At 37.8% G+C, this 14,694-nt stretch overlaps 1 protein-coding gene across 4 annotated transcripts in view; it reads left to right on the forward strand.

Annotated features, from left to right (window-relative positions):
• The window catches only part of pear1 (platelet endothelial aggregation receptor 1), a 93,106-nt gene extending 83,213 nt beyond the window's left edge, over nucleotides 1-9,893 (forward strand). For 3 of the 4 annotated variants that reach the window (XM_041792959.1, XM_041792960.1, XM_041792961.1), the window contains exons 19-23: nucleotides 428-537; nucleotides 799-925; nucleotides 2,046-2,108; nucleotides 3,293-3,490; nucleotides 5,792-9,893. In XM_041792959.1, coding sequence (XP_041648893.1) covers nucleotides 428-537; nucleotides 799-925; nucleotides 2,046-2,108; nucleotides 3,293-3,490; nucleotides 5,792-5,937 — 644 coding nt within the window. In that variant the 3' untranslated portion in view covers nucleotides 5,938-9,893. The remainder of the gene's footprint in view (nucleotides 1-427; nucleotides 538-798; nucleotides 926-2,045; nucleotides 2,109-3,292; nucleotides 3,491-5,791) is intronic. The other variant, XM_041792962.1, reaches the window with a different exon arrangement.
• Nucleotides 9,894-14,694: the final 4,801 nt, after the last annotated feature.

Raw genomic sequence — 14,694 nt, forward strand, 5'->3', positions numbered from 1 at the left:
AGGTATGTTGACATGATGCAAAATGTGTCCTGTTTGATGACTTCCTTAAACTTCAAATGAAAACATATATAATAGAAGTTTTTTCTGCCACAGGAGGACTATAACAAAGTACTGGTATTTTAAAGGCAGCCCTATATCTCTCTTTTGGATTCATAATGTTGCTTTTGTCATTAGTTTATGAGAGTACTGTTTGTTTTCTTTCTGCATATAAAGATAGATACAGTTCTCCCAAACTACTCATAAATGTTTTTTTAAATGAGTATATGATCATCATTATTAGACCTCTGTTAATGTCCGTGGTCATACATGGTTGTATTTTTACCTCACTCTTGTTTCTTTAATAGCCTTCCACTGGGGTGCATTTTATTGACCTTTATGTAATTTTATAGCTGCAGATGTGATTCTCTGTGTTTGTTTTGGCCTGCAGATGTTCCTCACAGTTACCACCACTACTACTCCAACCCCAGCTATCACACGCTGAGCCAGAACCGCCCTCCACTGCCCCACCTGCCCAACAACCATGACCGCACCATCAAGGTGAACCTCACCTCAGCTACCTCAGTTACCTCATACTTCAGACTGTTTTTACACTTTAGAACAAATAGAGAGAAGTACTGGGATGTTTTTCTCAACTTAACACCAGCTGGACTTGTTTTTGCAGGAAATCATAAATGCTTGTTTGTATGAGTCTTCAAGTTGCATTTGATTGCTGTGACTTTGTGTCCTAAGCATATTTTGAGTATTGCATTTTTGCATTAATGTTTGCTTTACTGTTTTCTTTGTCAATCTTTCATGTAGAACACAAACAACCAGCTGTTCTGCAGTGTGAAAAACATGGAGCGAGAGAGGCGGGGCTTGTTTGGGGTCGAGAGCAACGCCACTTTACCTGCAGACTGGAAACACCATGAGCCCCGCAAAGACTCAGGTTTGATTTACATCTAAGATGCAGTACTGTAAATTTCACTTAATTAAATAACGACAAACTTCAGCTGTGAGGAAGGTAAAAGGATCAAGCTCATTTCTTTAATCCTAAATAGGGCAGGGCAATAATTTGCCAATTAGATTAAATCGCAATATGGCCTGTTGCAACTTTCAAAGCAGAAGGTGCAATATTTCTTTTACCTGAAATTTGTGCCAAAATACCAGTTTACGTCTTTTTTTGCAGCTCATATTGTTGCATTATGAAAATAATATAAAAAATTGCCACTCCCTTCAATACAGTAATTCATATTTGATTTGCAATATGAGGCAAAAATCAGCCCAAAGAGTTATTTTTCCCAAATTTTTAGCCCTTGATTAATCTAATATTGTGTTGGTTATAGTAAGTAATGATTTAATGCTTGTGTTTGTTGGAAGCAACATAAGATGAGGAACTTCCTAAAGGACTAATCATGACTAAAGTTCCTTATATTTTCAATCATAACCTTTTTGATGAAAAATGGAAAAATTTGGGCTTGAGATGGAACAGAAGATGGGTCAAAAAGTAGAGACATATCTTTCAAAATAAAAGCACATCATAGCCTTTAAGCAACATCTCCTTGCAAGGCACACATCTGCAACCCACTGAAAAAGGCTTTGTGACCCACTTTTTGGTTCTGAATCAAGAGTTTAAAGGAAAATATCCAGTTGGCCTTCAGTGTTTGGAAATAAAACAATCACCTAGAGAAACTTGGTGAAAATGTCAGCTATGAGTGGCTTGATTGTAAAATTGTCTACATGTATAAAAGTGTTAAACCACAGAAGCAGTGTAAACCATAAGGAAGTCCGAGCAGCGACGTGCCGTTACAGCTGAGGAAGAATCTTTGAAAAACTTCTTCGACACAACCTTTGGTGAAGTTTATCAACCATCACATTTTCTTTGGATTGAAATTCACCGTAGTCAACAAAACGCATTTGATATGAGGCTATAAAAACAAAAAGGTACTCATAAAAGCTGATGGTTTCTCTGCCAGCTCAAACTCACCTGGTATTGATTTTACAGGTTTCCACAGCAGCTTTATCTGCCTTTGATTATTTGGCCGTAATTTGTCTTTTATTGTTCACAGGAGCTTTTGGAATCGACCGCAGCTACAGCTACAGTGCCAGCCTCGGAAAATATTACAACAAAGGTAATTTTTCAGCCTTTTTTCACCGTTACCTCTCCTGCTCTCTATGATCTACAACAGAGAAATAGGATTATTAGAAATACATTAACAAGGTTAGCCACTTGATTACATGTTTACAGTGCCGATAAAAAGTATTCACCTCCTTGGATGTTTTACTTTTTTATTGATTTTATAAAAAATATCATGGCCTATATAATTTTTTTTATAAACTCTTTAATGTCAAAGTAAAAAACTGACTTCTACAAAATCATGTCAGTTAAATAAAAGTGTATAATGTAAAATAGTGATTGCATAAATTCTCAGCCCCTTTAAAATGACTGACCTCATTTAGCAGAGATAGAGCCAGTTGGTGCTGGTAGTCTCACAATCAGTGAAATGAGGATCACCTGAGTTCAATGAATGTGTCTGAAGTGATTGTAGTATAAAGACACCTGTGTCTGGGAAGTCCAGTCACTGGTTAATCAGTATTCCTGGCTATCATCACGCCATGAAATTTTGGTGACTTTGCAGGTGCCTGATCATATCAAAATAAATGGTAGTGGCTCTTAAATTGTACTTGACATTAATGTCTCTGAAACACAGTGTTAGGATTTAAATTCTGTCTTTATGAAATGAAAAGGAAGTAAATACCTGGTTGGTCAAGGTATGGTGGTATGAAGGTTAGGTCAGCCCCACAAAATTTTGAGGTCTCATATTTGGCCAGGGCATAATTTACGAATTGGTTCTAGATTCAGAGGAAAAGTTACAACTGAAGAGAGTCATAAAAAGTGTGAATTATAGCTAATATGCACTCTTCAGAGTAAATATTCCATTTATCTAAAATAACATGATTGACAGATAACTTCTGTTTTCTAAAATATAACCTTCCAAACCAGCCAAATGAAAAAGTCCTTCAAACACTTGGGTGTCATTAAAATGATATAGGCCAATGGTGTTGCATGAGCTTTCATTGTGCGTTCAGTTTTCTTTGAACCTTCACAGTCCATGAAAAAAAAGGTCTTAAACTTCCCTAGTTCGACTCATGGCTCATAAAAAATGTGAAAAACTCTTTGGAAAAAGTCCTGGAAACTGCTAAAAAGTCATAGCCCATACTAGATTTATTCTTTAACCATTACACCTGCAGCGCTCTGGCTCCACATGTACCAAAGGTATGTTTTTAACTCCTCTCTCATTGTGTCCTGTGTTAGCAGAGCTGAAGGACACAGTTGCAGTAAGCAGCAGCTCTCTGAACAGTGAGAATCCCTACGCCACCATCAAAGACCTGCCTGGCCTGCCCTTCTGCCCCCCGGAGAGCAGCTACATGGAGATGAAGTCAGCTGTGCCGAGAGAGCGAGCGTACACGGAGATCAGCCCGCCACCATTCCACACAGCCACTTTACGCAGAGGTAAGAGACTCTACAGATACTACCACTTTATTTTTACTATTTCAATAGACCATCAGATTTATAGAGCAGAGTATTTCTCACACCCTCACGATACCATACATATCGCAATACACTTTGAATTTGGATAATAAACAAAGACAGAATTTACCAGTTAGTTGTTCTTTATTGCAGAGCAGGGGTCATCAACTCCATTCACACAAGGGCCAGCTTTTTCTTGACAGACGCTGTGGGGGCCAGACATTGAAATAATCTAAACTAAAATCAATATTTGAGTCTCTTACATTTTCTTGTAAAATATTATTTCTTTTGAAATGAATGAAACTTTTAAATTTTAACAGTGAGGCAATATCACCTCTTTTATACTTATCACCTATACTGAAGCGAGCTACAAGGGGGCGATTGAGATATTTTTGCTAAATATTCCTGAAGCCCTCTTGATTTCTATCACTGAATTTGATGCCAATAAGCTGTCTCGTGATTGGTCAAATACACATGTAGGAAACAGATCTTCTGTGTAGATACTCAGAAAGGAAAATTGCACTCTCAATCAAAAAAAGAGCCTTAAAAACGCAGCTTTAATCAAAACAGGAATTATAGGAATGGTAAGTATTTTTTTTTCCATGCCAAATTACAGAAATACTATACCTTCTTATTTGAAAATCACTAAGTTGAAGGGTTTATGTAAAATTTATGAAAAAAGTTAAGCAATAGCATGCCATATTTTTTCCTTCTCAAATTTTCTAAATTTAACTATCCTCTGGGGGCTGGATGGGAAGCCACTGGGGGCCTGGGCCTCCGGTTGATGATCATTGTTGTAGAGGATAACAGCAAAAGCTGTTAAGGATCCTACAACTTTAAACACTTGAATTAAGTTCCTACACTGTACAGACACAAGTACAGCACAAGTACGTTTGTGATCTTTTGATCCCGTTTAGAAGTTGAGGGAAATTTAGACTTATTGCATCATTCAGTGGTGATTTGAATGGCTCAAACCAAACTGTTGTAGTAAGCCTTGCTGTGGTTGCTAAGGGGCAAATTAGCCTTGTGCCTTGTCATGTGTAGCTGGAGGTTGGCTGTGTTTCTGCAGTATTTTACCTTTTTTTTTTTTTGCATATCTTGTTTATTGCATGACTCATTTCCATCTCCTGACTTTCTGCTGGTGTTTGAAGAAACCCAAAATAATTTCTTATCTTTGCTGTTGAGCTAGCAGTCGATAAATCTCTGCTTGGTGACCAGTTTCATTAAGTTAGGTTATGTTAAATTAAGTGCAGTTTATTTTAATTCAGTAAATTTAGTAAAGTTTAGTTAAGTTAAATTCAGTTTAGTTAAGTTTAGTTAGGTGAAATTAAGTTTAGTTTGTTAAATTTAGTAAAGTTTAGTTAAATTTAGTTTAGTTTAGTTAAATTTTGTAATGTTTGGTTAAATTTATTAATATTTAGTTAAGTAAAATAAAGTTTAGTTTGTTAAATTTAGTAAAGTTTGGTTACATTTTGTAAAGTTTAGTTAAATTTAGTAATGTTTAGTTAAATGTATTAATGTTTAGTTAAGTAAAATTTAGCAATGTTTAGATAAGGTAAGTAAGTTAAGTTGAGTTAAGCTAAGTTAACTCAGGCTTGGTTTAGTTGGTTAGTTTAGTTCAGTTTGGTTAGGATATGTTTATTTAAGTTAAGTTAGTTTAGGTTTGGATTGGTGTAGTTTTGTTAGTCTAATTCAGTCCAGTTTAGTTTAGATAGATTAATTTTATTCAGTTAAGTTCAGTAAAGTAATGCTGAGTTCGGTTTGGTTTGGGCAAAGTTAGTTTAGGTTAGTTTAGTCTAGTAGTTTAATTTAGTTTAGTGTATTTAATTGATTTATTTATTTATTTTTACTTAAGTAAAGTCAAGTTAAGACAAGTTAAGTCATTTTCAGTTTGGTTAGGTTAGGATTAGTTTAGTTTAGTTTAGTTCAGCTGTGGTTTATTTAGAACATGCAAAATAAAAAATGAAAGAGAGAACTAATAAAAAAGAATTGGTGATCACAGGTGCATGAAAAAATAAACAGAAGCAAAGTAACATTACCTTTAGCTTACATGTCCATGAAGGATCTATAGTTCTGTTTGTTCTGTTGCTTTTTCTAAACTGTAGCATAGGAGATCTGAATTGTATACTTGCCATCACAGCATTTGCAGCCATATTGATTTTGTAAGATCTGTATCAATGCATGCATTGATGTGCTGAGGGACTTGCTTGTGTTTAACTCTGAATTTGAAAAAAGAAAGACCAGTGGCTGAAGCATACTATTTCATTTTCTCCTCTCCTCCAGAGCGTCAGAGTTCCCTCGGTCACGCCACACATGAGGATCCCCAGAGCCACTACGACCTCCCAGTGAACAGTCACATCCCAGGACACTACGACCTGCCACCACTCCGCCGACCCCCCTCTCCCTCCCTGAGGAGAAGTCCACAGTGACAGTCACAGTAGTAGAGAAACTCCTTCTCCTCCCCCTGCTCCTTTTTATCACTTTGGAGATGATTTTAGGACTGCACTTGCTAAGAAAGAGCAAACTTGATGCTCCTCTCTGACCATCGGATCTTTAGACGAGGCTTACTGTGGAGGTCCCCCTTTGACTCGACACTGCCCCCCTGTGGGCTGAAGTGGTACTCACTGCACCAGGACAGACGTGTCATCCAGACAGAGGAGCCAGCAGACTGCAGGAGGAAAGCTGGACTGTGGCAAAGCCAGCAGGGCCTCAGCTCATCAAACTCCCATGGGACGGATGAGCCAAAAGACTTAACGGCTGAAAGCAGCAACCAAGGAATTCTTAAGTGTTTGAACTCATCTAAACAGGCTCTTGATTAAGTTTTCCACACATTTGGCTGGCTTAGAATTTGCGTGTCTAATAGACCCTTTTGAAAAATTGAATTTTCCTCTATTTTTATTGTAGACAGTGTAATTCAGACTTTGGGTTTGAATTTTCTTCATGGCTGAATTAAGGCCTGTTAAGACTTTCTATGTGCAGTTTAGGATGAAATCATCACTGCTGGATTTACAAAACCATCTGAACCTCAAAAAGAATAGACATAAAGGTCATAGGAAGTTAGAGAAGTGAACGGCAGATATCCTTCGCTAATATCTGAGTAAAAAAGAAAATAGAAAGTTACGTTTTTTCACCTAGAGCAACAGATGAACCAAATATATACTCAAAATATGTTGTTTAGTTATATAATGTTTACGAAGGATTTTCCGTTGTAAATATAGAAATAAATATATTATCTTTATTGTTACATAGAACAGCCCTATTTTAAGATGGTCATATTGTTACAGGGTTTGTGTGACCAAAGATCAAAAACATTTTGGTAACTAATGGATAAGGCTTAGGTCATGTTTTAAAAATGAAGTATGATTACTCTTGGAGATAAACAACATAACATGGCAGCAGTATGAATGTCTACATAGTGTCCTAGAGCTACTTTTCAGCTATTTAAAGAGCTGGTTTACAAAACAGCAACCATTTTACCACTATACAGCTTTAGCCTGGATTCTTTAAATGCTGTCCATCCAAAAATCAAAACAAAAAACATGCTTCATGATAATATACTCTATATGGACCAAAGTAATCGGTCACAGTCATGTTGGAACAGAAAAGGGCCTCTCCAAACTGTTGCCACAAAGTTGGAAGCATAGCATTGTCCAAAATGTCTTGGTATGCTGAAGCATTGAGATGGAGATAAGGGACCTACCCAAAGCCTTAAAAACAGCCCCATACCATTATCCCTCCTCCACCAAACCTCACTGTGGACACAATGCAGTCAGGCAGGTAATGCGGCATCTGTCAAACCCAGACTCACTCATCTGACTGCCAGAGAAGTATGATTCGTTACTCCACAGTACATGTTGCCACTGCTCCACAGTCCAATGTCACTGTGTTTTACACCGCTCCATTTGACACTTGGCTTTGGACTTGGTGATGCAGCTGATCGGCCATGGACACACATTCCATGAAGCTCCCACTGCACCCTTTTTTTTCAATTACATTAAAGGTCACATATTATGCAAAACACATTTTTTCAGGCTTTTCTAGCAAAAATATGTGCCCCTGGCCTGTCCACAATCCCCCCAAGAATCAGAAAAATCCACTCCCTCCCCACCTCTCTTTCTCCACCTTTCAGAAAATGTGTGCTGAAACAAGCCGTTTTCAGATTTTCCCTCATGATGTCATTTGGGGAGTAACCTCTCCAAAGGACCTCCAAGTGGGGATAAAGCACCGCCCCCAGGTTTGGTTGGCCCTCCCCACTTGAAGGTCCTCAGCTGGCAGCTGAGAGGAGAGCCACATCCATTTCCTGAGAGGGGCGGGGTCATGGGCAGAGACAGAGAGCTCATTATCATTTAAGGCCACAGAAACTGCTCATTTTGAGCAGGGCTGAAATTGAGGTGTTTTTAGACATGAAAAAATCCATTACTGGAGTGTTTTTTTCAGCAACAAACTTCACAGGCATGTTTTGGGGACCACTGAGAATGATATAGACTTGTCGTAAAAAGGTAAAATATGTGACCTCTTATGCCATTGGAAGTTGAGAACTCTTCAGCTATGGAATCAGCAGTGTTTACGCAATATGCACCTTATTAATAGTTGAACCAGCTTGATTTTACATGGTCTTCCGCTTTATGGCTGAGTTGCTGTTGTTCCTAAATGCTTCCACTTTCTAATAATATCACTCACAGTTGACTGTAATATCCAACAGGGAGGAAATTTCACAAACCATCTTATTACAAAGGTGGCGTCCATCACAAACCACGCTTGAAGTGACAGAGTTCTTCTGAACACATTTTTTGTGTCACAAATGTTTGCAAATGGAGACTGCATGGCTAGGCTCTTGATTTTATACAATATACAGAATTCAGTAATTAACAGGTGTGGCTAATCACTTTTGTCCATATTCTATATATATATTTCTAACTCAAGCATTCTTCTTCTTAGTCTAAACTTGGTGAAAACATTACCCATCATTCATTCTGCATGAAGCAGTAAATCAGTGACCATGTGTGCCATCAGGTCAGATGTTGATTGGTTTATTTACAACCAGGACGAGGATTCCAATAATCCATACAACCACTCTCTTTTATATCCGACATGTATTAAAACGTAAACTTTAATCAAACTCATAAATGTTGATTCAGTCAGTTACTGATTGTGTTCATTCACAGCCTTTGGTTTTATGCACACCAAGTCAAGGCTCTATCTGGTTTTTATGTTGGTATTACATGCATGTAAATCATAACAGAGTTTAGTCAGGCAGATATAAAACGCAGAACAAATAAAACCCTCGTCTTGGTTCCAACACCCACAATGCAAGTCTGCCAAAAGTAAAGTCAGAGCTTGTTTGTGTTGTGCTAGTCGCATAAGTAAATCTAGAGCCACTAGAAAGAACACTTATTTCTCTGCAGCCATTTTGGCAGATGCACTAAGCTCAAAACTAGAATTTCCTGGATTTTTCAGGGTGAAGGTAAACAGACAAATTTTCTTTCCTGCAGCCGGACGGTATATTTCCACGGCAGGAAATGTTCATGAGAATTCACATCAAGAAAGTGGGTGGGAGTGACAACACTTATTTAATGCTACAACAACAATGTCTTTGCACATAATTAACCTGCTCCATTATGTTTTCTCTTTGCTGTAAGCTCTCTGCTCTTCTGTAGATATTGTGATTGTGTATAACTACACTTAGCAATGAGATAAAGACTCAGCATGGTTTTTTCTTTATTACGTACAGACTGTCCCAACCTTCCCACCAGAAACAGTCTCCCACTGCGAGGTGTGAACAACCAAAAAGGATTTCAGGGGAAGTCCTCCTGAAATTCTCATGTGAAATCAGCTTTTAACTGCCCTCATCAAGATTGTTTTACTTTCATTGTGACTCAAGTGACATCACTTAAGGCACTTGAGCTTTCTGTGCCAGCCAAAGGCTTTGTCTAAGTCTTATCGTGAACAATTTGCTAAAGAAACGTTCTTTAAAAGCTTTTAACTGTACTGTTCAGTCATTCAAAGTAACAGGAACGCTGTAAAACAATGTTAAAAAAAAAGTGGTTTGATATTGTGACAATTAATTGTCTGATTTGTCTTTCTGCCAAACAGTTTTGTTTGCCAAAACAAAATTTTGCAACCGCAGTTTTTCATTTTCTTCCAAACTGAATTTCAATCTAAACTCTTGTTCCCTGTTCTTATTAGGATTATCAAAATGTGTTTAGTTATTATCAGATTCAGATCATATTAAGTTCAATATCCTGTAAATAGAAACCCTGTGTACCAGAAGAATGTACATGATGTTAAAGTTGTGAGTTTTTGCTTTTTTCTACATAAAGCCATATATTTTTGAATGTAATCATTGTAACGTGTATATAATGTAAATAAAAATGGCTGCACTTTTTATCTGGGTTTTCTTTATTTAGTGACAAATATTGAATCATTTTAGAAAAAAAAAAACTTCACTCATTACATCAAGTTTAGTCTATAGTTTTTCCATAAATTTGACAAAGTTCCTATAACAGAAAAAAAAAATCCAATTTCGAGAGAATAATGACTTTGGCATTAAAGGTTTACAATTAAAAGGTTACATTTTAAAACCTCATGTTCTTCAGATGATTCACAAATTTGTAAACTAGTAATAATTCCTACGTGACTAATCAAAAAGACACCTGATCAAACATGTACCATAATCATTAACCTTCATATTATTGACCACCTCTGTCTCATCATGTGTTGATAAACACCTCCCTGATAGCAGCGACTTTTGGGCCGAATGCACATTTATCTGGCAACCACATACCATAGCAACCACACACATTTAAATCAGAGGGAAATTCTCTTCTGGGAGACTTTTGTTATTGAAGTACCAGGCCCAGATAACAGTATTTACTTCAGATCCATGTGTGGTATGTACCTGGTGAACATGGCATGCTAAAACGTGATAGCCAAATCATAACCACGTGTTTGCCATGCCTTCCCCTCAGGATCAACTACGTACGTGAAGTCCTAGATCACTGCTACTACTTGGTAGAGACCTGGCTTTGTTGTGGCTCAGACATAGCTTTCCCACACTTGGGCTGGATTTTGAGCCTTCATTCACCTCTGACTGTGAGCCACATCTTTGCTGTTTGCTTGGTCCATATCCGAGCCAAAGGATGTTTGTTATCAGGGCTGCTCTACTGATGCACCAACATGTAGTTTACAAAAGAGTTTCATGCTGCAACCTGCTTTTAAAGGTGTTGTTATTGAAGGTCAAAGAAACAGTAGAGTGAGATGAATCATTTTTAAAAAATGCTTTGTGCTAACTTGCTCTATGATAGGTCCTAGGGCTGGGTGATATAGAGCAAAAATCATATTTAAATGTTTTTTTAACGGATTAATTTAATTAAGGTTTACAATTTGTGCACTAATTCTTATTGGAGACCCTGTCAAGTGAAATCCAAAGTTTTTGCCTTAACACATTAGATATGTTGGAATATGGTTGCTGTAAACATGTGAAAACACTGATCTACATGTGACTGAATTCTGGATTTAGACTGTTAGAAAGTTTTTCACCTCTTACCTGGCTTGGTTTCATGTGGGCGGGACAAATATGTTGGCTCCTGATGTCACTGGCCCACAGTGGGGAAAGACCCCGCCCCCCCAACACTACAATATAAATTCACAGAGCAGTTCATCTCAGTACAGTCTGTTGTTAGCTGATGTCACTGCCTTTATTAAAAGTTAACTGTCAGTTAAATGCTGTTTTTGTGTTCATTGTGAGGTAAATTTACAAAATCTATCAGCTACAGTGGTCTATGGATCATTTAATGCATCACAACAGAGATTTTTGCCAGAAAGCAAGCTTTGTCTCTACTCTGGCACCGAGCCGGGCAGCTGTGCTCTGATTATAAGATCAACATACAGATTTTGAAATTTTTTTTAAAAATTTGAGACGATTGTATTTCTCCTGAGTGGGCGTGGCTTCAGCTCATTCAACAGACACACCCACACCATCCTGGAGCAGATTTTACTGCCTCTTTTTCATGATTTTGAGGTTTAATTTTATAAACTTAGAGATGTTTTTTTTTGACTGAAATTTGATTTAGGGGTTCATAACACACTGACCTGTCATACACCAAACTTAAACACAGATTCAGCTTCACTTTACAGGGTCTTTAAATGCTTTATTGTCTCTTTCAGCACCTTTGGTTTAGCCACATCAGCGCCTCACTGGAGCCACAGTGATAGAAAATAAGTCACCTCTGCTACTGAACATCTCATTTCACTTTAAAAAAACTCACAAAAGGCTCAGCAGGCAAATCAAAATTCATCTGCACCTAAAACTGTTCCCTCATTTCCTTTATGATCGAGAAAAAGTTCTTATAAAAGCAGGTCTGTATCCAAACAGGAAGTCAGTTACCCTTGCAAAATGCAAAATACTGCAATTTCAAAATGCAATTATAAAGGTCTGATTAATTGCGATAAACTTCAGAAATTCTGAGATTTATCGCAATTAAAATTTTAATCTTTTGACGGCACTTATATGGACTGATGGTTTTCTTTGTAATAAACAAAGATAGCATGTTAGCAGGTTGAAGTCAAATCCACATGAGCTGAATCCCAAACATTTATAGACATTTATACCAACAGCCAGCAGCACAGTTCCAGCTTATACATTTTGATGAAGATTTTTTGAGACTGAGATGACTATCACAAGAAAATGACAGATATAAACTACCTGTTTGTAGGAAAAATGTGCTCCTTAAGTTACATGAATAAAATGTTAATTTCTAATTTAAAATTCAAAAGTAATACGCTTATTGTCCTCAAGATGATCTTTTGAAGTGGATCTTAAACTCAGCAGTATTTTAAAATAAGCATTGGGCTGTGATTTTTTAATTTTATTTTTGAAGTCATTGAGACCAAACTACATCGATATAAAAAACCTTCTCCTGCCCATACGTCATTTAATAAACAAATAATTTTTTGAGGAATTCAGCCTGGTCACTCAGAGTGGGAGTCAATCAGTGCCAGGTGTGTGTGAGCTGATTGGCTCTGATGAAGGCCAGGTGTTTAACGCTGATATAGACACCTGGGCTGCCACACTCTGTGGACTCGTAGTCTCACCCTTGAAGATAAGGAGAGCATCTCTGTGGGTTTTCTTGGGTGAAAAATTGAATGAAAAATCTCTGAATATTTTAGTAACTTTCTGAATACTTATACAAGGAATTACCAGATCTTAGTTTGATAGTGCTGGAAGCAAGTGCCCAGCCCTTTTGCCTTTTTTTCTGATAACCTCAGTCTGGTGGTCTTCTGCTTTTTGCAGTAAGATTGGTTTCACTGTCTCCCCTGAGAGTTGATGTTCTTTAGTCAGCTGCGTGGCAGTGGTGGTTTAGTTTTGCCTTTTATTGAGAACAGGAGTTTTCTGGTTTTGGTCTTTGCCTTTGTTTTTGTTTTTCTCTTTCCCTTTAGATTGTTCATGAATCCAGTGGTGATCCCTCTGGGATAACTTTTAGAAGTCCTTAGTTCCCAGTTGTGTCCAACATTCCTAAACTTGATAACTGTGTGTGTATATATATATGTGATGGAGACAGTAGATTCATGTGATGGTTTATTTTGCAAAATATTTACATGATCATCAATTTAAAAAATAAGCATAGTTGGAGTAAAATATCCTATTTTTTTTACTCCATGAAAAGCAGGTTAAACGGTTTAACTAAATAGATATCTTATGAAACCCACTAACACAGTCTTATTCAACAGACAGATTCAAAGTGTCCTTGAATGTACAGCAGCTCTCTGATCTCACCATTATCTCTTCTACTAGGCATCAATCCTCACACATGTGTGCATTAAGGATCAGTGATACTGTTACTGTCTGATAAGCTATGAAAACACTTAATGATTTAATACTGTTTTTTTCCTGCAACAAAAGAGACCCTCAGAGTTTGATGGTCTCTTCACTTCCACACAACATGAAAACAAAATAGAAGCTCTCTCACGGTTCTTGTTTTGCTTTCTGTTCAAATTGATCTCAACATGATAGCAGCAGCCTTCAGTCTGATTTTCTTTCTGGTTTAAAGAGGAAGGGAAAAAAAAATCAATCAGTAATACCTCTTTACTAGAGCTCAGTTTGAAGCAGAAGACTGTGGTTAAAGAAAAACCTCCATTTCCCAACATCTATACATTTGTGGTGTTAAGATAAAATGTTGTGCATATATAAGGTCACTTCCTCCACCTCAGAGTGTCAGAGCTCTGCATAAAGACCCCCAGGGCCGCTCCAACCTCTGCAGCCACATCCTCGTAGATAACACTGCCCCTCAGTGGGCGTTAATGGGACTGACTGCTCCAGCACAGACTAGTCATCCAGACAGAGGAGCCAGCAGGCGGCAGGGAAGAACGCTGGATTGTGGCGATGCCAGTGGGGGACTCAGCTGCACTCACCTCCAGGAAAAAGGAGCAGAACATTTGGAAGCTAAAAGCAGTGATATTGGAAAATTTTAAGTTTGGGCCAATTAGATTTTGGGACCAAAACTCTGGAGTCAGAGACATGAAAGCTGATGTCTAATCTGAGCTTATTTTAAAAAGGACACATCTTACCCCCCCTCCTTTTAACTTTTGAACACAGTCCCTGGGTACTAGGTGAAATATCTGTAAGATAAAAAGCATCAGAAGAGGTTTTGACCCTGTATAAACCAGCTGTTGACAGCCTTTCTTGAAATACTAAGTTGTTGGGTGTTTCTGCATAGAGAAACGCTACCAAACGGCCATGTTTTCAGCTGTTCACCACTAGAAGTGTTCACTGTTAAAATTAACTGTTAAATTTACTCTTAAGATATTTTTGTGTCCCAAAAGTAGTGAAGTATTCAGGCAACAAAAGGGGGGGGGGGGTTTAGCAAAGTAAACTCTGATTTTACTCATGTTTCCTAAGCTGATGTCAATCCAGCCTCACTCATTGTGATGAGAAACCTGTCTCTTTAAGAGATCCAGATCTTGTGGCTTAGCTCAGTGGAGCTGGTGGTTTGGTACCAGTTTGGCTTTTTGAATGTGGATTACAAAACGACAAAAGACGAGGAAAGGAAACTGGCACTCAAATGGAAGCTAGCTACCGTGGCTAACATTAAAGAGCTGTTTCATAGAATAAGCTTGTTCGTGAATGGCACATCATCACATGGTCACTTGCCACACAAGCCTTTCTTGCTTGTTAGGACATCACTGAA

Source organism: Cheilinus undulatus, linkage group 8, assembly GCF_018320785.1.
Source record: "Cheilinus undulatus linkage group 8, ASM1832078v1, whole genome shotgun sequence".
NCBI classification, from domain to species: Eukaryota; Metazoa; Chordata; class Actinopteri; order Labriformes; family Labridae; genus Cheilinus; species Cheilinus undulatus.